We start from the raw sequence: 25,856 nt of genomic DNA on the forward strand, positions 1-25,856 counted from the left end.
CACTTTCTTGAAGTAAAAATTTACGAAATATTGAAGCTGTATTCCAAGCATAGAGAATATACAGTAAAGCAGACGACATTTTACATCCAAATCTTGGACACATGGAAATCAGTCAATGGGGAAAAGAACAGGAAATGAAGTCTACGCTTCAGCTGTTTACCGTATATTCTGATAGCTACATTCACAACTGGTTTGCAGTGTAATCACTATCGTCTCGTCTCACCTCAACAATATTCTTAGTTTGCCAACATGAATGTTAACGTTAAATAACATCAAAGCTAAATTGTAGATAGACGCATTAATAGTCAATGCGCACCATAAAGAGAAAAAAGTCTGTAGCTACTACCCATTTACCACAAGCCCTTTTACTAATCTAATTGCCACCATCTTTTCTTCTATTATAAAATCTTAACTTGATTATTTAAGAGTGTATTTAACTTTCGGCTCACTCTGAACCGTCAATATCTCTTCATTTCAGACACGAAAATCAAAGCCAAGAGTTTACTTCACCTCAGGCCTCAATTATTTACTCTTTGTTTCACTAAGCCTATTGCGGATAATGCGCGCTTGTTATACCTGCCGGAGTCTAGGTCTTAGTTTTCTTCATGAAATCACTAAACCAAGGATTATTCTATATACAGATGGAGTATAGCTTAAGTAATATATAAACAGCCATTTCAAATAACAATATTAAAAAAATATTTGGAATATCAAAATGAAACAGAGCTTTAAAGCTACAAAAGTACTAAATGCATCATAATTACGAAAAATACTTCCACATATTCACTTTATATTATGGAAAAAGGGAATATTAAGGTTCTGTATGATTTCTTAACACATCAACAGAAGGCCAACTGCTAACGCGACGCACTAGTGTAACAATGGACGGACACACACAGACAAAAACATACACTGCTTTTTAACTCTTTCCGTATTAATTTTGAGTTGAGAAACAAGATTATCTAAAATATTAAAATAAATATAATTAATATTAAATATTTTCTTCGTTAGTTGTTTGCCTTATTGAGCGTTACATCGTTTTGATAAAGAACAATTAAACATTCTTGAGAGACTTGATTAATATTGGCGTTTGAAATGAAGCATACGCCGGTTGCTTCGCCTTACTCAAATAGGTAGTATATAAGGGAGTCGAACTACTGTTCAAAGCAAGAACAACCGCAATTGCGAAAACCTTTGGTGGACAACCCACTATAGGGAGGCTAGACGTTTCTCGTAACCCTAGCTGATCGCCGCGAATGTCTTAAACCAAACGATGACGATGGAGTTAGAAGCCAATGAGACAGATTGGTGTCTATGTGGAATAGACGGAAGACCATTAGATGGTGGTGTTTAGAACCCAGTATGTACAGACTGGTGTCCAAGTGGGATGGACAAAGACCAGAAGTTGGTGGTGATTAGAAGCCAGTATGTACAGACTGGTGTCCAAGTGAGATGGACAAAGACCAGAAGTTGTTGGTGATTAGAAGCCAGTATGTACAGGTGGTGTCCAAGTGGGATGGACAAAGACCAGAAGATTGTGGTGATTAGAAGCCAGTATGAACAGACTGGTGTCCATGTGGGATGGACGAAGACCAAAAGTTGGTGGTGATTAGAAGCCAGTAAGAACAGACTGGTGTCCGTGGGGGATGGACAAAGACCAGAAGATGGTGGTGTGAGAACTCAAGTAGAGGAGCTATTTCCGTGACTGTGAAAGCAGTTCGGAAATGGCGAACGCGCTTGCTCCGATTTGGAAACTGCGAACGCGGTCACATGGGTGTAACAACAGACACACTGACACACACACAGACACCCAAAAACGTCGAAATTAGAACTTCTCCGTGACATACGTCATTCGGAGAGGTAAAAATCGTGTTCAATAGCGCATCGCGATAGAAACAAGCTGGTTGAGCAACCAGAACATTTTTGCACACCCAATCAATTTATAGGACATTGGTCCAATGAGGCAGTGACCCCTATAAGTGTCTCAAAGTTATCTTATTTCCGTCCCTGCTTAAAATAACCGACGAAATAAATCACAGCTAGAAAAGGTTGAATTGGGGCGGAAATAAGTCAAATACTCTGAGCCTCCTGGAAATTCGCGAGAGCGGAAATAAGCAGAACACTTGAAATGTATCCAGGGACACTAATCTCTAAAAATTTCAATGATTAAATACCCAAATCCAAATGTAAACATTAGGGTTGATTCCATAAGGAGAGAGAGCTTAAAACCTTATTCTCGAACCCAAACCCAAATCGACATTTGAATCTCCCGCCAAACATTTCACCATATCAAATTATTTTCTTATTTCTTTTACCCAAATTGACATTTGAATCTCCCGCGAAACACTTACGCAAAATGTACGTCACTTCCTCTTTCATTGCATAACTTTATTTCAGCATAAATTACACTAAGGCAGTAAATTAATTACCTACGATTAATTAATTAACTACTTTAAAATTAGAATTTTATTCATTATAAACAAAGCTTTTCCTGAAGGTTTTGATCCGTTTAATTGAAATTATTTAAACTATTAGTGATGATTAATTGGCCAATATTGTAAATTAACCGATGTCAATACCAATTTATTTAAAATCAATGAAACGAAAATATCAATATCTAACAAATTATCTACTGGAAAAGATGTCAAGTTATTATTTAATTAAAATTTTTCAAGTTAAGTTTCAAAAGAAGATGAATTTTATTATTTTCTGACACAAAAATTGCTAGCTTTTTACCTCTCCGATTGACGTATGTCACGGAGAGGTTCTATTTCGACGTGTCTGTGTGTCTGTGTGTCTGTCTGTCTGTCTGTCTGTCCGTTGTTACACCCACGTGACCGCGTTCGCAGTTTGCAATTCGGAGCAAACGTGTATTCAATTTCCAGACCGCATTTACAGTCCCGGTAATAACTTACCGGCTATTACTCCATTGCCTGGCTAACAACTCTGTTCATTTGTCCACCCCACATGGACATCAGTCTGAACTTACTGGCTTCTAAACACCACCATCTTCTAGTCTTTCGCCCATTCCACATGGACACCAGTCTGTACTTACTGGCTTCTAAACACCACCACCTTCTCGTCTTTGTCCATTCCACATGGCCACCAGTCTCTACTTACTGGCTTCTAAACACCACCAACTTCTCGTCTTTGTCCATTCCACATGGACACCAGTCTGTACACCTGGCTTCTAACACCACCATCTTCTGGTCCTTGTTTTTGTCCATCCCACATCGACACCAGTCTGTACACCTGGCTTCTAACACCACCATCATCCTTAAGGTTAAGACATACACGGCGATCGGCTAGGGTTACGAGAAACGTCTAGCCTTCCAATGGAGGGGTCTTCCTCCAAGGTTCATGCAATTGCGATGTTCTTATCTACAGCTCCGATTCGAATCCTTTATATACTACCTATTTGAGTAAGGTGAAACAACAGTCATACCCTTCAATTCAAACGTCAATATTAGTCAAGTCTCTCAAGGTTGTTTAATTATTCTTTTTTAAAACTATGTAACGCTTAATAAGGCGAACAACTAACGAAGAAAACATTAAACATAAATTATAATAATTATATTTATTTTAATATTTAAGATAATCTCTTTTCTCAAATCAAAATTAATACGGAAAGAGTTAAAAAGCAGTCTATTTTTTTGTCTGTGTGTGTCTGTCCGTTGTCACACTAGTGCGCCGAGTTAGCAGTTAGCTTTGTTTTGATGTGTTAAGAAATCCTACAGAACCTCAATATTCACGTTTTCCATAATATAAAGTGAATATGTGGAAATCTTTTTCGTACTTACTATGCATTTAGTACTTTTGTAGCTTTAAAGCTGTGTTTCATTTTGATATTCCAAGGATGTTTTTTAATATTATTATTTGAAATGGCTGTTTATATATTACTTAAGCTATACTAAATCTGTACATAGAATAATCCTTGGTTTAGTTATTTCGAGAAGAAAGCTAAGGCCTGGATTCTGGCGGGTAAATCAAGTTTGATCCGCAATAGGCTTAGTGAACCAAACAGTAAATAGTTGAGACCTGAGGTGGAGTAAACTTTGGATTTTGATTATCGTGTCTGTAATGAAGGGACATTAACGGTTCAGAGTGAGCCGAAAGTTAAATACACGTTTACATAATCAGGTTTAGATTTTATAATAGAAGAAAGCATCATGGTAGCAATTAGATCAGTGAAAGGGCTAATCGTTATTGGGTTAGTGGTATGCATAAGAGAATAAAATTTAACATAGAACTTATATATTCTTTGTAAATAATGATTTGAAACCTAGGATTAGCGGATGATTATATTTTTGACAATGTAGAGAAAACTATTCCATGACTTAAGCCTCGTTAGACAAAACAAAGCGAAAAAATGTTGCTCTAGTATCTCGATATTGAGTCGTATACTAGTCTTTTAACCGACTCGGAGAGGCAATATTTTGGTTTTTCCAACTTGTTTGCTTTATTCCCGAATTGTTTTCTACTCTAAACCAGAAAGTTTAACGTTTTGTGATATTTAAGGAGAAATATAACTATAATTTTCGTTTCTTATGAACCAGTTTCTATATAGGAACTTTTATCAAAAGGCCATTTGTATCAGTACACTTACCGATAATAGATTTTACAAATCGAGACGATTACACTGCGTTATTGTATTAATATTTATAAATATTAAGGATTATATTGATATTTCAGATTCATTGAGTTTAAAAAAACATTTTATCAATATTTCAGTTAAGCTTTGATTTTGACATCGGTTAATTTACGATATCGGCTAACGATGCTAGTCTGTTTATAACATTAAATCGGAACTTCAAGTGTCACTAGGCAGTATATAACTTCAAAATAGAGAGTTAGCAACTTTAAAGCAATGTTTAGTAAATAATACCATTAATCGCCATGTTTAGTAAATAATACCACTAAATTGCAAAGTTTGGGTTGTGACGTAGTTTATTATAAACGGTTAAATATAATTAAAATTTTGATTTTTGAAAGCAAAATCTAGTGATCATTTGATTTTTATTGTTTACTTGCAAATAAATAGTTTTCTTATACATAAAGGTTTTCATTATTTGAAATAATAGTCAACCTACTAAGAAGGGACATTCAATTTGAGCGCGGAAAACTTGTTAAATTTCTTTTAGCATTCGCCTAAAGTTCTTTAAGATAATCCGTAACACCCTGCCCTTCCATAAAATGAAAGTGCTGGGTTTTCATTAAAAATCTGTTCCAATTATCAGCCTTGGGAAATCGAAATTTTGAGTGAATGTTATTTCCACTTACTAAAATCCTGGTGTTCGTCAAAAAGTGACATCAAGATCTCTCGCAGAAAATTTGCTTTGATTAAAGTTAATAATCGAAATTCTAGTTTTATAATATGTCAACGATATAAATATTTTTCCGTTTTCACATCTAGGTTTAGGCTCTGTTACACTCGACTGTAAAATATGCCTATTCGCGACTTAAACTCGAATTGCGTAGTTACACGTACGAGTTAAAATATAAAGTGTCAGATAGATAGCAATCAGCTTTTAAGTGCTATATAACACGCGATCTAATATTGCCACGTTTCAAGCTGGTTCGCATCTCATGAATATTTTCAAGGTTCGTGTTTTTCTTATCTAGTATTCTCACTTGTGCAGGGGTGAAAGATGAAAACCTGAACAATCAATATTCATGATGTAAATGAATTTATCCATTAGCCAACAAAGGAATCATATCTGAGCTCGTGTTATTCTACTTGTGCTTTAAACCTTTGCTAATGATCATTTTAAAACACGGAGTCCTCAAGCGATTTCCAAAACATTACGTAGTAGAGGAAACGAATATATTACAAATTGGATCGATTTTCTAAACCCTTCTAGTAGAAGAAGAACAAGTTAGGGAAACGAACATTTTACCTCACCGAGTCAAACTGAGAACTATCTTCTTACTTATCTAACCAACTGAAATATTGATTTCTTAGAGTGAATGAACCAATCCATTGCAGTTACGAGGACAACTGAAATATATATCGTGTTCCATATCTTTGAGAGCGTGCTCTACCCTTGAATTCTTTCGAGCATCCCAGATTTCAGCGAAAAAGATAAAAATGGACAGTATATTTAAAACCGCGATATGATGCTGATATCGTGGATGACCTTCTGTGAGCAACTGTCTAGTGTCCCGGCTACTGCAAAGGTCATGAAGGTTCTCGCGCATGATAATACACATCGACTTGATACTATTAAGTTGCAAGAGGGTGTGTACACTAAGTCGGGGGCTGAGACTCTCAAGCATATGCTGGGGGTCCACTTTCCTGACTCTACTTTAATCAAACCAACCAGACCTGACCCTCTTTTCCCTGTTCCGCACAGGGCGAAGAGAGAAGACTGGCTTGTAGTCAGGCAGGTTGTTACGATTCCTAGGCTTCGGTGGGCTGTCAATTGATTTGAGCCCTTGAAGTCTCCGGGACCCGATGGGGTCTTCCCTCTCTTTTTGTAGGCGGGCTTAGACTGCATCATCTCTCCGTTAAGCAAGATCTATAGACTTTGTATCGCTCTCGGTCATATACCTTGTGACCGGAAGCGCTCTAGGGTCATCTTTATTCCTAAGCCTGGGAAATGTTGCTATCTCGAGGCGAAGGCATTCAGAGCCATATGCCTGACCTCCTTCTTCCTCAAAATTCTAGAGAAGCTGGTGGAGAGGTAAACTAGAGACGAGGTACTGTACTCTCGGTAACTCCTGTCTCCTCTTCACAATTTACCTATCCAAAAGGCAAATCCACTGAGACGGCCTTACGAATTGCCTGGATAGGGCATTCGTGTTCCAGGAAATTTCACTGGCCATCTTCCTCGATATTGAGGGGGCCTTTGATAAGGTCTCCAGCTCAGTTATTATTGAAGCTGTTAAGAGATTTGGTATCAGCGACACTCTTGGCCGTTGGATAAATTCCATGCTTATCGACCGCGAGGTGACGGCGTCCCTCCTTGAGGACTCTTTGGGTGTGACCGCCAGCGTGTGCTGCCCTCAGGGCGGAGTTCTCTCCCCCTGTTGTGAAGGCTGGTGGTGGACGAGCTCTTGGGGCTGCTCGAGGGGGTAGGAGGCTGCCGGTGCTTCGGGTATGCGGACGATGTGGCGATAGTAATTACCGGGAAATTCCCGGCTACTATCGCCACGCTTATGAGCTCTGCCCTCTCTAACGTGGAGCAATAGTGCTTTGTTCTTTTTTAAAGCGTTGTAACGCTCAGTAAGGCGAATAACTAACGAAGAAAATGTTTAATATTAATTATATTTATTTTAGTATTTATTTCAACGAATGCCTCGTGGGCTGATCCATCGAAGACGACTCTAAGTTTGGTCGATACTCTTTTCAATCGTTCTAGACCTGTGTGGGGTAGGTAAAAGGTTTCACCTGGTGTCCCAAAGTTGTTGCCTTCAACTTTCTCGATAATTTGGTGCTCGAGATAATTGTCTATGACAGCTTGATATCGTTCTAATAAGGATGGGTTTTTCCTCGAATTGTCTCATCAAATTAAAAAGTCGTTTTTTCGCTCTCATGTAGTTATCTGGTAAGTAACTATGATTCTTTTTCCAAGGAAAATAGACTTCATATCTACCGTCTTTGGTCTTCAGAGTGAATTCAAAGAATTCCATCGCCTCTTTTTCCGCTGGAAATTCTTGTTTTGGGTCGTCAACAATACCCATCGATTCTAGATCCCAAAAGGTCTTCAGTGTCTTGGTGATCATGTCGGTTTCTGCCAATTCTTGAACCATGACCTTCATAATCTTTACCGTTGAGACGTTGACATTGAAGTTCGTAGCGGGTAACGCCGTTGATTGTCCATCCGAATATGGTATCTACGGCACAGAGAGTGTCTGTTAAACGTAGAGGTCACTAGCCAGTAGAATAGCTAGTTCATTCGAGACCTCGAGGTATTCTAATGGGTTGTCAGCCATTCTTAGTTCCTTGGCTTGCATTTTCTGAATAATGTCTCCGTTGGGAACTTCTAATAATGAGCTACTTATGTTCGAAGTTTCCATAGCTTCGCAAGTGATTTCTTCACTTCCGTCTGTGTTCTTTAACGTCAGTCGAACTACGTTTCTTTTTTCTATTTTAGGTTTCTGTCCTTCAAAGCAGTCTATTTCCACGACCTTGGTCCCAATTATTGGTAGTTTGAGAACTTTTGTATAGTTTCTCAGAAACGAACGTTCTTTGCGCGCCATTATCCAATAGACAACGAGCTACGGATGTGTATTCTTGAGCTATGACGTTGACGCATGCTGTTTGTAAAAAAACATTTTTGTCAAGTTTAACGATAGTAGACATCATGGTTGTGGCGTTATTTCCGGTACTCTTTTCCTCCTTCTTTTTAGAGTTATCTTCACCCATTGGTTCTGGGTATTTGGTAGGATAAACGACTTGGTCATGAAGTTTACCGCAAGTTGGGCATCTTATACGGTTACGGCATCCGCAACCTTTGTCCAAGTGTCCTATTCCAACGCAAATGAAACATCTTCCGACCTTTTTCAATGCTTCTTTTCGTTCCACATAGGTGAGGTTCTTACATTCGTAGTATTTGTGGTCAGCTTAATCAAAAAAACAAACAATGCTTAACTTCGTTAGAATCAGCCTTGAAGTGGGATGGCTTCTTAGATTTCTATCTTGAGGAAAACGTGATATTTTTCCTTTAATTTGTTCGATCGTGGTCGAACTTTCCTTCAGTTTAGATTCAGCCATTTCGTGCATCTTTTCGCGGCTTTCCACCTCTCTTCTAAGGAACGCTAACAGTTCTTCTGCCGTTGTATCCAATTGGTCATCGACTCTTCTGGCGAACTGCAGTGTGCTTTCTTCCGGCAGATTTTGTAGAAGTAGGTCATAAAACACGATTTCGTAAGTTTCTGGATTAATTCCTAGTGAATTGAGACTCCTGATCTGAATTTCGCAATTATCGTATAATTTTCTCAGTGCAACGATGTCGTTGGATTTCTTAATTAGCGGAATTCTCAGCAGTTGTCTCAGATGAGCTTTTTTGATATCTTCAGTTTTTCCAAAGCGTTGTTTCAATAATTCGATAGCGTTATTGTAATTTCTCTCAGAAGCGAGTAATCCTTTTATGACGCTCATCGCTGCTCCAGTTAAGTATTGCTTCAAATATGTGAATTTAACTGAACTGTCTAATTCTTCGATATCGTGTACTGATATTGAGAATTGGGTCGAAAAATTTGCCAGGTGCTTGCATCTCCATTAATCTTTTCTACAGTAATTCGCGGTAGTTTAACATGCATGTTTTTGTTCGTGTTAACTGAGGTAGTAGAGGAACCTGAAGACGTATTTTTCTTTAATTCTAATATCTGTTGTATTCTGAGTTCTAGATCCTTAATTGTTTCTATAAATTTCTCGTCCCATTCTTCTGTTGTATCAATTTCCGATTGATACTGATCGTCGTTAGATATGTGACTTTCGATTTCTACATTAAGAGGTTCTATCTTCGTCTTCTTATCGACTAATTTCGGTAGCAACGTTTGTAATTCTTTTAAATCGCAATTTCTATCATCCTTCGTTAATTCTAAGCTTATCTTGTCCATAAGTACTATTGTTAACTCCCTAAGTCTTTTCCTTTTGTTAAAACTTCTTTCTAAGGTGTTCATGTTTCTTTAATTTTCTTCTTTTATTGATGAATTTCAGAATTTGATCTTTGTTACGCGTCGAACTAATTCTAGCGGAGAGTTTCCAGTAATAAGGGTTTGTGACTCACCAAAGATGTTCAAGTCGTCTTCAAATTAATCGAGATTAATTCTGATCGAGTTCAACTGTTTCAAGCGGTCCCGGACTTTCGGCACCATGTTATTTTTTCAATTAGAGTGATAAAGTTAATTAGAATGTTCTATTTTTACGTTTTAATCCGTAAGGGTTCGATTTAATTTCTGTTTAAATAATCTGGTTTATCACGACGGTTTAAGAAATCTGTTCGATATAATTAACCGCTAGTAAATTAAAGATACTTATGTTTTAGATAATAAAGTTTAATAAAAGTTAAAATGATGAAAATTGGTACATGTTACTCGTTGGAGTTCTTGTAAGGTTCTGATTTTTTCCGTTTGAAAAAGGGAGAGGAGAAGCGAGAAGAGAGATTTTTGTACTGTTAATGCTAGGGGATTAGCCTCATAGAGGTAGAAATTTTCTTGGTGGTCTGACTCATGGGTTTGTCCATCCATGGCTTATTTGTTAAAAGAAATATCTTTTCTTCAAAATCTGTTCTCGCTCGTTCAAGGGGTCGTTCATAAAATCGAAAAGTTTGTTACAAAGGGTTCAACCAAAAAATAAATAAACTACTACTTCAATTTATAACATTGGTTTTGAACTTCACATCAGCTCCACCATCAATTTTAAGATTTCTAATTTCGCATACGGCGCTCTTAACTTCATCTTTTGCTTCATACATCAGTAGGTCTCGTTTTTGCAGCTTTAGCGACAGAAGTCCAAGCTCATAATATACGTCACACATCAAAGCTAAAGTGGCAATAAATAATGAATTGGGAACTTTTTCAACTTTATATTTAGCCTTAGCCCGCGTTTTAGTATCTTTATCTTTAGAAGCAATATCCTTGAGTGCTGCTTTACAAAGCAGCTCTGTTTTATTAGCCTTGCAATAGACGCCGATGATATATTGGTCTTGATTCTGCTTCCTGAGAATTTCAATTAGACCATTGTGTTGTCATTGTAAACACTTGCACCATCAGTGCCAATGCAAAGTAACTTGTTAAATCAGTCAGACTTGGTAATACCAAGAGACTTAAAATGAGCCTTCAAGGAGTTTACCAGTCCTATAGCACTTCCAGTTTCAGGTCCTATTATTGCTAAATATTTTTTCTTTGTTTTCCATCATTCAATAATAATAATAATAATAATAATAATAATAATAATAATAATAATAATAATAATAATAATAATAATAATGAAATGAAATGAAAAGTTTGTTTATTGTGCATAAAAAAAACTACTTACGTAGTTCACGAGATTACGCACATTGCGATAAGTATAGTACATAAAATCAAAGTAAATTTACAAATGGTTGGGGTCTAAACGATTAAGATTAAACAGATTGACATAGGAATATTCTTTAAATTTAACGGAACTTAACGAATTTTTCCAATATGTTCACAAAATATATCAATTGTTGTGCAGTGACGATTATAATTTTGTTGCATTCGTATAATAGGATTTAAGTGTTTTATAGGTACATAAAATGTGGTAGTTTTCCTTATTGCATGTGGCACTAAGAAGTACAGCCTGCTTAATAAATCATTTACAGAAATTTTTTGTGGATAAGTTTATGCAAAAATCTAATATCTATAATTTCCATTAAATAATGTAGACTACGGATGTTCAAGTGATCCAATAGTATTTCGTATTTGTATTCCATGTGTCTTAGGAAAAAGATATGAGCATAAAAAATGAACTTTCTCTGTATGCCTTCGATCCGTTTTCTAAGATGCAGACTACACCCACTCCAGGCCAGGCAACCATATAGAGCCTTAGAACGAACTAATGTGAGGTATAGTAACCGGAAGTGTTTTAAAGACCTTAAGGGTCGGCAGATTTTTAGAGCAACTCCTAGAGTTCGCCGACAGCGATTAACTGTGTTAGTTATGTGCTCTCGAAATAGAAGGGCACGGTCAAATGTTACACCAAGGTCTGTTACGAGTATTCGTTGGGGAATGGTTGACTGGGCAATGGAGTAGGTGGCGCGAACTTCTCTACAAACTCGTCGCGTAAAAGTCACATGGACCGATTTTGAAGGGTTTATTGGTAGGTTATTATTAATGCACCAAGATGCAACGGCATTTAAATCATCCTGTAATTTTGTACAGTCTACCCTAGAGACAATATTTTTACAGATTTTGTGATCGTCGGCAAAAGCTATGAGTGTAGAGTGTTTTATCGAGTATTGCAAATCATAAATATAAATATTAAACAACAACGGCCCCAGAGAGGAGCCTTGCGGCACACCACAATGTACAGAATAAGAAACTGAAGAGACATCGCCATTGATTTTAATTATATTAACTCTATCAGAAAGATAGGAACGAAACCAACCCAGCAAGCTAGTGCTTACTCCTAAGAGTTGCATCTTTTCCAAGAGAAAGGAGTGGGAGACGCGGTCGAAGGCCTTGGCCAGATCAAGGTATACCACGTCGACCTGACCACGGGCTTCAACAACAGGGGCCACAAAATCCATAAAGGCAGATAAATTTGTGTCCACACTTCTTCCCGGCAGAAAGCCGTGTTGGCAATCATTAGGGAAGAAACGGAACCATGCCTGCAATTTAGTGTGAACGACCATGTCGAACAATTTGGCCAACGTGCATAGGAGTGAGATAGGGCGATAGTTCTTGACATCGCAGGCAAAGCCAGACTTATAAACTGGAACAACGACCGCTTTCTTCCAGGTTGTTGGAAAAATACCGCTACTAATGGATAAATTGAAAATATGCTCAAGAGCGGACAGAAGAAGATCAATGCAACCCTTAATAATTAGTGCGGGGATTTTGTCAAACCCCGTGGAGGGCCTATTCGGGAGTTTCATTGTTGCCTGATAAATATCCAACTGATTTACATACATGGAAGAAAACGGGTTGTGCGGTAATTCAATACTGTCAGCTACGCAAGAATATTTAGTAGCAGTCCCGTCAACAGAAATGCGTGAAAAGTGATTGCTGAAAAGAGACGCAAGTTCTTCAGAATCAGAAATCACATTTTTATCAAGTTTTAGGGATATGCTATGAGATTTAGCCTTTATGTTTCCGTTAACGTAACTCCAGAATTTCTTAGGATGGTTTAACGCGTCCTGGCAAACTCGATCACCCTCTGCTAATTTATCACGCTTGGTGTATTTTCTGACAAGCGCCCTTTGATGTTTGAAAGAAATAAAGTCTTGTAAGACTTGGGTACGCTTGTATTTATTGAAATAGTATTTTTTGCGCTTTATGGCGGTGCGCAATTGAGTGGAGTACCAGTTCGGGAAAGCAAAGGAGTTACCTACAACACGTATTGGAATGGCAGTGCTCATGGCACCTTGAATGTAAGCAGTCAAAGTTTCCACACAATGATTAACATCGCGGGAATCCAGTATTACAGACCAGTCCGAATCACGTAGCCGGGCATAAAGAAGATTGTAATCTCCAAGCTTGAACTTATAGGTAAGTTTCGTCCCTTTCCTATGGTCGCTTAAAGAAATTGGGTACGTAACCAAAAATGGCGGATGGAACGTGTCAATAGTAACAAAAGGTTCGTCTAATTTCAAGATTTCTAACTCGTTAATGTTTGCTAAACAGAGGTCAAGTACATTACCACTGCAGTTAGGTAGTGCGTTAAATTGGCGCAGATTATAAAAATAACAAAGTTCAAAAATATGACTAGCTTTGGCCGCGGTCAAAGAGGTGCAACCCATAGTGCCATTAATTTGCCAATTAATTGCGGGTAGATTAAAATCTCCTAGGAGCAATAAATTGGTGTCCTGTTGAGGCAGTTCTTCAAGGAGGCGCAATTTGTACTGATTATAACGCTCATCATTTGAGGCAGGAGGGAAATAAACAGAACCAATTAACAGATCCTCATCAGAGCCCAATTTAACTTGAATAAAAACACACTCAGCCACGCCCTCCAGATCGTGACGTCTAGTGCTAAAATAAGAATTTTTAACTGCAATAAGGGCACCACCGCCCCGAACATTTTTATAATCATGATCAGGACGATCACCCCTATAAACCGTGTAATTATCCGGAAAATAATTTTTAGTAAAATGTTCTTGGTTTAGCCAAGTTTCAGTTAGACAAATTATATCCACATCAAGTGAAATAGCATTGTTCAAAAATTCATCCGATTTAGTACGTAAACCACGTACGTTTTGGTAGGCAATACTTAAGGCCGTCATTGCAGTTCATTTGTAGAGTCCGATGTATTTTTCTCCAACTCGGAAGAGTGCTTATGTGCTTCACGTGGTACTCCATTGAAGTCAGCAATGATACTATGGACGGGCCAGATGGCAGGGTCGCGTAATTTGTCAAATTCAGATTGGTCGTCACAAGTAACGTAAAAGGATGAGTGGTCCGGATTCGGGTGTTTTGGGCGTAACCGAATACAAACGGCCGATTTAACACCAACCTCTTCATCTAAGGCCGTCTTCAACTCCGAGGAAGTCAAGTCATGGTCCAATCTGCTGATAAACAGCGCCTTTTTTACGCGAATTCTGCTAGAGGCAGCCTTAATCTTGGTATGCACCGCCGAGCCGGACTGTACCGATTTGGGCTCCGTTACCCTCCGGGGAGGTCTATTTTCAGTTGAAATTGGCACGTCTTTCAGCAAAGCAGAAGCATATGAACCACTAGCCCATGGTTGAGCCGATGGGATGCTAGAATCGTGTGCCGGTAACTGACGAAAAGACGGGCCTGGGTAAAATGACTTAGCTTGGACATTTACGCCACGGGAAGTAGTCGGCAGAGCATCTCTACAAGTAATGAGTTGGGACGTCAAGGAGGCCTTTTCAGTTTCAAGTGATTTGACCCGCTCTTCAAGTTCTTCAATCTTGGTTTGTAAGGTAACTACAATAGTTTCCGTAGATTCTAGTTTTTCGAGAATTTTGTCAAGAATGGAGTCCGGGTCACGAGTCAAGCTGTTGGTACGGAGCAGCTGGTTCAGGGCATCATGCACCTCGTTCATGGTAAGAGCCTGTGTATCGGACTCGATAATCATGCTCGAAGAGGAACCACGTCCTAAGTCGCTAGAACGGCTCGATTGCTTAGAAGCCTCTGCATTAGCCGAATGACACTTAGAGCAGGTTGTGGACGTGGTGCACTTCAGATGTGCGCGATTCTTGCAGGGATCAGAGCAGCAAGTAGATATTTTTTGCTTACCAAAAAAGGGTGCTTGACAAACCCAACAAAGGTCCTTAGCAGGAGCCATCTACTTTAAGCACCGCAAGGGTAGGGTAGTCGATTTAAGCCTCGGCTTAATTAACACGGTAAAAATAAGTTTGAAAAAAATAACTGCGCGAGTTTGAAAAAGAAAATTTGCACGAGCAATAAAAAACACGTCTTATCAGCACGAGAACTGAATAATAATAATAATAATATAAGCTTTATTAAGGATCAATCTTTAAGTCAAAGACTTATTTACAAAGACGTCCAGGAGGACTTAAGTTAAAATGAGTTGTTTTATAATACAAATTGAAATAAAATAGTACAATAGCGCAGTATTGTTCATTGGAAGTTTAAAAGTTTAGCCTCAAAATGTCCTTTAATTTTAGTTTTGAACAGTTTATTGAGGTTAGAGATTTTGTTTTTTTATCTAGGGAATTCCATTGCGTCACTCCGTTGAATTTGGTGCTTTTATTTCGAAACTTCGTTACAAGAGGCTCTACGAAGAAGTTATTTACGTTTCTGGTTAGTTGATTATGTTCTGGATCAGGAAACGAGTCTGAGACAGTCAGTGGAACTTCGTAATTTTTTATACGGAACATGAAAACTAGGATGAAGAATATATAGACCTAGAGAGTCTATATTTGAGTGTTCGATAGCGCGAGTTAGGGGTCGAGGATTGGATAACTTATATCCAAAAATAAGATATATCTATTTTGTTGTAATTTAGATATTTGGAGGAATTGTTTCGTCATCTTGTTCGATAAATATTCGCTTTTTATTTTTATATCATAGATATTTTTTACAGAATACAATCTTGTAATATAATTAAAAGATTTGTATTCAATACGTTTTTTAATTGTTAATCATTTAGTTAGGTAAAAAAGCATTTGTGGATTTACTTTCCAGCCTATTTTCATCGAAAATAAACCACATTTGTTATCATTTATCGAATATTTCTTAGTTGAGTAATTCTACGTTTGGCCCTATCGTGTTTCTTTCCTTCGTAAAAACTTTCCAATAGACAGGATAAAGAAACGTCTACTGAACGACTTTAAACTGTACATTTTCAATACGTGAAATTCTACTAATTGACTTCGGAAATTCAGACATTTATTCAACTAGGTTAAACGGAGTGGTGCTGTATGATAATGTCCGAAGTAGTTGCTAGTTCGAGACCCTCTGAATGCATCGATAAGGGGCGCAAGTTTCGAAGCCCTGTCTGGAATTACTTCACTTTCGATAATGAGACGGCTAGCTGCAAAAGCTGTACAAAGTAAGCAAAGTTAATCTTTTATTTTAACTTATGCCACCTTTATGGACTTCGAGAGTGCAGTAATTCTTATATGGGGTAATATATCTACTAATAGATTTAAGTAATGTCGTAGTGGAAAGGACATTTAAAAGGTTTAATTGATAGTATTTACATAGAATTTCTATTGCCTTAGCTGCTTATTGACCCATGTCAACGATCTGACCCCACGCGGAATCTTTTATACATTCGAGAAAGCGATTTGTATGTAGGTTTTTTCTTAATGTATTCACAATTGGACGCTGAATTTGACCAAACTACATTATGATATCAGTTATTCCCTTCGACTCCCTCGTTTATTCCCTTGAACTCCCTCGGATATTCCCTTCAACTCCCTCGGATATTCCCTTAAACTCCCTCGGATATTCCCTTAAACTCCCTCAGATATTCCCTTAAACTCCCTCGGATATTCCCTTAAACTCCCTCGGATATTCCCTTCAACTCCCTCGGATATTCCCTTCAACTCCCTCGGATATTCCCTTCAACTCTCTCGGATATGCCCAACAACTCCCTCGGATATTCCCTTCAACTCCCTCGGATATTCCCTTCAACTCCCTCGGATATTCCCTTCAACTCCCTCGGATATTCCCTTCAACTCCCTCGGATATTCCCTTCAACTCCCTCGGATATTCCCTTCAACTCCCTCGGATATTCCCTTCAACTCCCTCGGATATTCCCTTCAACTCCCTCGGATATTCCCTTCAACTCCCTCGGATATTCCCTTCAACTCCCTCGGATATTCCCTTCAACTCCATCGGATATTCCCTTCAACTCCCTCGGATATTCCCTTCAATTCCTTCGGATATTCCCTTCAATTCCTTCGGATATTCCCTTCAATTCCCTCGGATATTCCCTTCAATTCCCTGGGATATTCCCTTCAACTCCCACGGATATTCCCTTCAACTCCCACGGATATTCCCTTCAACTCCCTCGGATATTCCCTTCATCTCCCTCGGATATTCCCTTCAACACCCTCGGATATTCCCTTCAACACCCTCGGATATTCCCTTCAACTCCTTCGGATATTCCTTCAACTCCTTCGGATATTCCTTCAACTCCTTCGGATATTCCTTCAACTCCTTCGGATATTCCCTTCAACTCCTTCGGATATTCCTTCAACTCCTTCGGATATTCCTTCAACTCCTTCGGATATTCCCTTCAACTCCCTCGGATATTCCCTTCAACTCCCTCAGATATTCCCTTAAACTCCCTCGGATATTCCCTTAAACTCCCTCGGATATTCCCTTAAACTCCCTCGGATATTCCCTTCAACTCCCTCGGATATTCCCTTCAATTCCTTCGGATATTCCCTTCAACTCCCTCGGATATTCCCTTCAACTCCTTCGGATATTCCCTTCAACTCCCGCGGATATGCCCAACAACTCCCTCGGATATTCCCTTCAATTCACTGGGATATTCCCTTCAACTCCCACGGATATTCCCTTCAACTCCCACGGATATTCCCTTCAACTCCCTCGGATATTCCTTTCAATTCCTTCGGATATTCCCTTTAATTCCTTCGGATATTCCCTTTAATTCCTTCGGATATTCCCTTTAATTCCTTCGGATATTCCCTTTAATTCCTTCGGATATTCCCTTTAATTCCTTCGGATATTCCCTTTAATTCCTTCGGATATTCCCTTTAATTCCTTCGGATATTCCCTTTAATTCCTTCGGATATTCCCTTTAATTCCTTCGGATATTCCCTTTAATTCCTTCGGATATTCCCTTTAATTCCTTCGGATATTCCCTTTAATTCCTTCGAATATTCCCTTTAATTCCCTCGGATATTCCCTTTAATTCCCTCGGATATTCCCTTTAATTCCCTCGGATATTCCCTTCAACTCCCTCGGATATTACCTTCAACTCCCTCGGATATTACCCCAACTACCTCGGTCTATTACCCCCAACTACCTCGGATATTCCCTTCAACTCCTTCGGATATTCCCTTCAACTCCCTCGAATATTCCCTTCAACTCCCTCGGATTTTCCCTGCAACTCCCTCGAATATTCCCTTCAACTCCCTCGAATATTCCCTTCAACTCCCTCGAATATTCCCTTCAACTCCCTCGAATATTCCCTTCAACTCCCTCGGATATTCCCTTCAACTCCTTCGGATATTCCCTTCAACTCCCTCGGATATTCCCTTCAACTCCCTCGGATATTCCCTTAAACTCCCTCGGATATTCCCTTAAACTCCCTCGGATATTCCCTTAAACTCCCTCGGATATTCCCTTCAACTCCCTCGGATATTCCCTTCAATTCCTTTGGATATTTCCTTCAATTCCCTCGGATATTCCCTTCAACTCCTTCGGATATTCCCTTCAACGCCCTCGGATATTCCCTTCAACTCCCTCGGATATTCCCTTCAACTCCCTCGGATATGCCCAACAACTCCCTCGGATATGCCCAACAACTCCCTCGGATATGCCCAACAATTCCTTCGGATTTTCCCTTTAATTCCCTCGGATATTCCCTTCAACTCCCTCGGATATTCCCTTCAATTCCTTCGGATATTCCCTTTAACTCCCTCGGATATTCCCTTCAATTCCTTCGGATATTCCCTTCAACTCTCTCGGATATTCCCTTCAACTCCCTCGGATATTCCCTTCAACTCCCTCGGATATTCCCTTTAATTCCCTCGGATATTCCCTTCAAGTCCCTCGGATATTCTCTTCAACTCCCTCGGATATTCCCTTCAATTCCCTCGGATATTCCCTTCAATTCCCTCGGATATTCCCTTCAACTCCCTCGGATATTCCCTTCAACTCCTTCGGATATTCCCTTCAACTCCCGCGGATATGCCCTTCAACTCCCTCGGATATTCCCTTCAACTCCCTCGGATATACCCTTCAACTCCCTCGGATATTCCCTTCAACTACCTCGGATATTCCCTTCAACTCCCTCGGATATTCCCTTCAACTCCCTCGGATATTCCCTTCAACTCCCTCGGATATTCCCTTCAACTCCCTCGGATATTCCCTTCAACTCCCTCGGATATTCCCTTCAACTCCCTCGGATATTCCCTTCAACTCCCTCGGATATGCCCAACAACTCCCTCAGATATTCCCTTCAACTCCCTCGGATATTCCCTTCAACTCCCTCGGAAATTCCCTTTAATTCCATCGGCTATTCCCTTTAATTCCTTCGGATATTCCCTTTAATTCCTTCGGATATTCCCTTCAACTCCCTCGGATATTCCCTTTAATTCCCTCGGATATTCCCTTCAACTCCCACGGATATTCCCTTTAATTCCCTCGGATATTCCCTTCAACTCCCACGGATATTCCCTTCAACTCCCACGGATATTCCCTTCAACTCTCTCAGATAGTCCCTTCAATTCCTTCGGATATTCCCTTCAACTCCCTCGGATATTCCCTTCAACTCCCTCGGATATTCCCTTCAACTCCCTCGGATATTCCCTTCAACTCCTTCGGATATTCCCTTCAACTCCCGCGGATATGCCCAACAACTCCCTCGGATATTCCCTTCAACTCCCTCGGATATTCCCTTCAACTCCCTCGGATATTCCCTTCAACTCCCTCGGATATTCCCTTCAATTCCTTCGGATATTCCCTTTAATTCCCTCGGATATTCCCTTTAATTCCCTCGGATATTCCCTTCAATTCCTTCGGATATTCCCTTCAATTCCTTCGGATATTCCCTTCAATTCCTTCGGATATTCCCTTCAATTCCTTCGGATATTCCCTTCAATTCCTTCGGATATTCCCTACAATTCCTTCGGATATACCCTTCAATTCCTTCGGATATACCCTTCAACTTCCTCGGATATACCCTTCAACTACCTCGGATATTTCCTTTAAACTCCCGCTTCTTGTATAAGTTGTGTGTGCACAGATCGAAAACCAATTTTTATGTTGAAAATATTCTTTATTAATTTTTAAAATGCAAGTAAAATAAATTTACTGTTCATCATTATTGACTTCGACATCCATATCAGTGGCATGTGCGTGTTCATTTCCTCCATCTTCGTTATTGACTCTGCTTGCTTCAGCAGCAGAGGAATTAATTTTATTGATTTCCAATTCCTTATTAATAGACAAATTTTTAATTTTGCTTTTCCTGCGCACTTCTTTTATTTTACTTTGAATACTTTGCTTCAATTCTTTTTTCGTGACTTGAAATTTATTCATAGTAAAGTCTAGAGGTAATAGTAATTATATTAGATCTACGTAAACGAACTCCAATACAAAACTTTTAGAAAATATTTACCTATGTTGGCATTTATTTTTATTGGATCCAATTGGTTTTTTGCTTCGCGATCTTTAAAAGCATTGGATTTTTTTCCACTGATGGATCCTTCACATATTTCTGCGTGTGTGAAAAGCCCTGTCAGCAGTGATCGGGCAAAGAACGTTCCGTTCCCGTTGCAAGAGTGCTCTAGGTTAATAACTTCAGCTTTACGTATCTGCACAACATTTCCCAAGTCGACCTAAAAGCACAAATATTGTTTTACTATGTATTATAATAAACTATAGAAAATTATACCATTTCAAACTCCTTTCCTTCACTTGTGGCTGAAGGACCGTTGGCACTGCCATTTGAAACAATATTTTCAAGTTTGTCGTGCATTTTTTCAGCCTTCTTAACCAGCTAGCCATAACGTTAAATGTTATATTAAATACACATTTATAAATGATTTTGATGTTCTTTTATGAGTCTATATCGATTTAAAAATGGTTATTTCATTCTCCCTTTAACATATGACATAATTGTTTAGCAAACTATTTTTGAATTCTAATTAAGTTTTCCACCTACCACTCAAATTTTGAAGTTTTTCTATCTCTTCCTTTAATAATTTATTTTCTTTCTTCAATTTTTCATTTTTCTGAATTAATTTATCTTCCCTGGAATTTTTGCATTCTTCAAGATTTGTTAAAATCTCGAGATGTTGCTTTAAAAGTAAAACCAAAAACATTCAGTAAATATTTGAGGCAATAATGATGAAAACCAGCTTTTTTGTATTTAATAATAATAATCTAAGCTTGGTCTAGGAAGGGATGTCCACACTAAGTCAACTCGCGACTTATTTACAGGTGGGTCCCTTTACAATGCATAGAGGGGTGGTGGCTAGCCCCTATGCCACAGCTAACCTACAGCGCCCTATACTAACTATTGCCGTTAACCTCAGCAAGTTTTGATGGAAATGAGAAACCGGGTTAGACCGCGGAGGAAAACTCCTTTAAACAAGTGGGGAGAGAACTTGCAAACTCTACGCAGAAGGATTTGTCCCCAGATTTTCACCCGGTGCTTCCGTTTTATTTGTCGGACGATTGTTATTCTTGGAGCTTTCTCTTTTTCTTTTCTTTTCCATTTCGGCCGCTGTCCCTATAATATTAGGTAATCGAGAATATATATTATATTTATATATATATAAATAACTGGTAGTAGTTATTAGGTTTTGAAGTGACATGAAATGTTTGGCTTAGTGAATTTTCGAAAAGGCTTAGTGATTTAGTACTTATAGAGACGAGTTAAGAGGAGCATGAAGTGATCAAACTAGTTATTTGTATTCCATAGAGTATGCTCAGAGCAGTCGGAGCACATTAAGAAAACATGCCAATACATCGTGCCTAATTTTTTAATGAATTTTTGAAGCTGGAAATGTAAGGTCTAAAAAGCCTCTTCTTGATTGTTAAATTGATTTACGTACGTCGGCACTTTCACTCATGTGCGGTGTTAATTGGTTACATTTTGGTGCTATTAGTTGAACCAATCACAGAGTCTGACAAAACGTGCGGCTAAATTCATTTTAAGAATCAAGGATTTTGAAGACGCCGATTTAGCCTTAAATTGTGAACCTAAAAAATTCAATAGACCAAAACGAATATTACCTACAGAGAAACAAACTTCCAGGGGCACGCCCACATACTGAATAATTTCCCTGTCAACACAAGACAACACTAGAGGCAGCCCAAGCTCACTGCATCTGAGAGGCTAGCCAACTCGGTCATGCCTCTAGCGGTGTCTCCTCACATGACTGAAATTATCCACTATAGAGACGTACCCCTGGAAGTTTGTTTCCCTGCATGTAATATTCGTATTGGTCTATTAAACTTATAGATAGCTTCATTGCCCCTTTACACATAACTTCAGTGTCCCTTTAAATAGCAGGATAAAGCCTCTGCTCTGGTTTTTCACCCTGACTGTGAAGATTTTCTTTCTAGGTGGGTCTGTCTCATTGTTGAAGTGGACATATTTCGCGAGCGTTCCGCCTTTCACCATACCTCTTATGTCAGTAGAGAGGGGAGACGACAGTGTATCCCTCCCTCTAAGCGCGCTTTTGTAAGAGGGAATACTATTCGCGCGTGTTACAGGAGATGACACTGAGCTTAGAGATAGAAGGGAGTGACGTTGCTATACGTAGCACTGATACTACTCTATAGTTCCACCTTCCCTTTATAAGTAAACGGATTGAGTCTTGCCAAACTTATTGCATGCCATTGAAACCTTAATATTAGTCGACTATGTAGGATAATTAATTTTTTATTGAACAAATTTTTGTATTATACGTTAGTAAAACTCAATGACCCTCTTGTTATTCTCCATAATCCCCTGGACACTGTTATATTAATTACTCCAAAGTTGAAATCAATACTTTGTTAAAATTTCTAAAATCAACTGCCTTCTTGATCAAAACTTTCAATATAAATTCATATATGCGCCTTGCACTTCACCTGAAAAGCTCAATATAACGGGGTTTTGACGTTCCCCCAGTGTTGCCAGCCCAGCAGTGAGGCACTTTCAATTAGGGTTGTAAGTCGAAAAATTTTCCGGAAAATGACCGACGTATTTTTTCGCAAAAGTTTCCGTATTTTTCCGCTACCGATAGGCCTATTTCAGTTTACCTCTGTTTTATTTTCTGAAAATATTTTAGATTTGGTGGACTCCATCAGCTAGTATATTTCTTATAGGTTAAGGTCCATTTAAAATCATAATAAAAGCGAGGGGCAAGGATTGTAGGTCTAGTGAATTGAGTCGGAAGTCTATGACTTTCATTTTTGTTTTCTATTAATAATTTTTTTTTTGAAAATTCAATGATTCATACTGCAGGGAGCCCACTCTTAAATTTAAATTCCTTATAGGAAAAATAGGAATTTTTTCCCGGAATTATAGGATTTTATAGGAGAAAAAAATGTGTTTTTATAGGAAAATATAGGACTAAAAATGCTCATATATAATACAATTTTGGGGCTTAAACTCTGTAGAAAAATCTCAAAAAATAAAAAATAACAAATTGGATTTTACTTTGAAAACTCAGAATATAATATAATATATAAAAAACCAAAGCGAGCTCCGCAATTTCGGTGTCTATTCAAATGTGATCTCGATAAAAAAGCTTAATTTTGATAAATTTGATGCTAAACTATACGAAAACTTCGACTAAGTCAAAAATATAGGATATTATAGGACTTTTCATGAAATTATAGGATAATATAGGACTGGTTCAAAAATATAGGAATTATAGGACCGGTGGGCTCCCTGTCATAGCTAACTCTGGCTTTTTTATTTTTCCGATTTTCGGAAAATTTTCCGTATAGTGGAAACGTTTCCGGGAAATTTACCGAGTTTTATTTTTCCGGAAAATTTACAACACTAGAAGTTTCAATCAAGAGAGTAACCTAGTAGTTACAGACCAGTTCAGTATTTCCGAGAACGGCCTCACTGGATATCTGGCAACACTGTAAAGAAGTCAATGCTGAGGCAGAGGGGAGGTAATGTTTCTAGCCCCTTTAGCGAAAACTACATTTTTGAATCAAGCTTCTATGCATTTCTCTACATTTCCATCATCACTGACATTTAGTGGGGAAATTTCAGTTAGACATTCCTATCTCTAAGCTCTGTGTAAAGCTCCTTAATTACTAGGGGTCTGCAGTATTTCTACAACAGGACCACAAGGATTCAAGGAAGGACGAGGGGCTAATCACTCTCAAATTCCCTGTACACGGATTTCGGATTACGCGTAATAATTTTAGCACTGTCAAAGGCAGGACCTTTAAAGATTACGCGTAATCAATTTAGTACAGTCAATGGTACAAGCGTATACACTGATTACGCCAAGTGACTGGCCCCTCGATAAAGGATATGCCTGATGTTTGCTTCCTTCACTTTTTGAAATTTCCCTATTGGTTATATGTTAAACATTTTAATGAAAATTGTACACTCACCAACACCCATTATTAAGCCAGGCGAGGCTTTTTCCCCTTCCTTCCAATTGATATCAACTTCCACATTCATAAACGGAGTATAATCTGTAGCAGATGCAATCTTGCAGGCTAAACCCACATCTTTTAAGCACTTAATTGGATAATTATCCCAACAATTTTCAATATTAGGCCATTTAATTAAAACGAATAGACCGATTGGAGAATTGGCTGATTTCGGTGGCGCCATTTTTCAAACACAAAAGTTACTAAGTTTTAATTATTTTCGAGAAAAAAAATGGGAGCGTCCTTCCTTCCTGTGTCCACTTTCGTAAATAGTTGAAGGCGGGTAGTAGGGAATCTTTTACAATTTGGGGGCTGGGAGCCTGGGGCTGTTGAAACTTTCCATAAAATTCTAACAAAAAACACCTTTACTCACCAAAAACGGGGAGAATAAATTCAACCCAGGGATTAACTCTTTTAGACCAATAACCTCTTGAAAAACTTTCGAAACGTTTCACTCCGACACCCCCTTTTTTTTCTCTTTTTTATTGAAGAACTCCCGATGCTCTTCAAAGGAGGGTGAAGTAGAAAATCAAGTGATTTTTATCGATTCCTCTACCAATTTTAAGACCAGTCTGCACAGTGAAACATTCAGGAAATACTTCCGAATGATATTAAAATTCAAATTAGGTTCAGATTTTAAGTATAATTTTAAACAAGGACTGGTGACCAATCGCGTAACACCCTGCCTTTTTGTTAAAAAAAATTCTCGTGACACGCTCCATGTCCCGCGCCACGATTGTCACGTCGCGCGCCTAATTTTATCAAATCTCGTGATAAATTTCATTCAACACGGAACGTGCCACGATAATTTTGTTAACAAAAAGGCAGGGTGTTACGCGATTGGTCGCCAGTCCTTGTTTAAAATTATCCTTAAAATCTGAACCAAATTTGAATTTTAAAATCGTTCGGAGGTATTTCCTGAATGTTTCACTGTGCGGACTGGTCTTAAAATTGGTAGAAGCATCGATAAAAATCACTTCATTTTCCAATTCACCCTCCCTTTAAGAAAGATGGGGTCTTTTCGGCCCTCCCTGACGCCCATGTCGACAACGTTTGGGTTTAAGAGATCTGGACAAAACGACCTTGCCTTAGTTTTCCTAAGAAAAAAGTAAACCTTTACAAGGTCATTTTGTTTTAATTTTAGATCATCCCATAATGAAAAAATAAAAATAGGCCTCGTAAAAACATTTAAAAAACGAATAGAATGTTTATCAGATAAACCACTTAGTGATAAAAACAAGTTCAAAGAACAATTTATAAATAGTGGATACCCGAATCACTTAATTGATCAAATATTTAACAATCATGATGTTGAAAATATTAAAACCAAAGAAAATTTAGAACACATTATATCATTACCCTATGTTAAAGGAATTTCTGAAAAGACAAACAGACAGTTAAAAAAACACACTATTACC

The 25,856-nt window shown here is 38.5% G+C and overlaps 3 protein-coding genes across 3 annotated transcripts; all 3 read right to left on the reverse strand.

Annotated features, from left to right (window-relative positions):
- Positions 1–12,549: 12,549 nt before the first annotated feature.
- Positions 12,550–13,913, reverse strand: LOC149668691 (uncharacterized). The gene is made up of 2 exons (XM_089840432.1): positions 12,635–13,913; positions 12,550–12,587 (listed from the first exon to the last, which is right to left on the reverse strand). Exons 1-2 carry the CDS (start codon positions 13,911–13,913, stop codon positions 12,550–12,552), a joined length of 1,317 nt encoding a protein of 438 aa, XP_089696558.1.
- Positions 13,914–20,153: 6,240 nt separating this feature from the next.
- Positions 20,154–20,800, reverse strand: LOC149668692 (uncharacterized). The gene is made up of 4 exons (XM_089840434.1): positions 20,717–20,800; positions 20,441–20,660; positions 20,322–20,369; positions 20,154–20,256 (listed from the first exon to the last, which is right to left on the reverse strand). Exons 1-4 carry the CDS (start codon positions 20,798–20,800, stop codon positions 20,240–20,242), a joined length of 369 nt encoding a protein of 122 aa, XP_089696560.1. The 3' UTR covers positions 20,154–20,239.
- Positions 20,797–24,893, reverse strand: LOC149668693 (uncharacterized). The gene is made up of 3 exons (XM_089840499.1): positions 24,397–24,893; positions 20,987–21,556; positions 20,797–20,888 (listed from the first exon to the last, which is right to left on the reverse strand). The coding sequence occupies exons 1-2, from the start codon at positions 24,620–24,622 to the stop codon at positions 21,441–21,443; spliced, it is 342 nt and encodes a 113-aa protein (XP_089696625.1). The 5' UTR covers positions 24,623–24,893; the 3' UTR covers positions 20,797–20,888; positions 20,987–21,440.
- Positions 24,894–25,856: the final 963 nt, after the last annotated feature.

Source organism: Phalangium opilio, unplaced genomic scaffold, assembly GCF_054372755.1.
Source record: "Phalangium opilio isolate 3A_F unplaced genomic scaffold, DU_Popi_V2 ptg000054l_1, whole genome shotgun sequence".
Lineage (NCBI taxonomy): Eukaryota > Metazoa > Arthropoda > Arachnida > Opiliones > Phalangiidae > Phalangium > Phalangium opilio.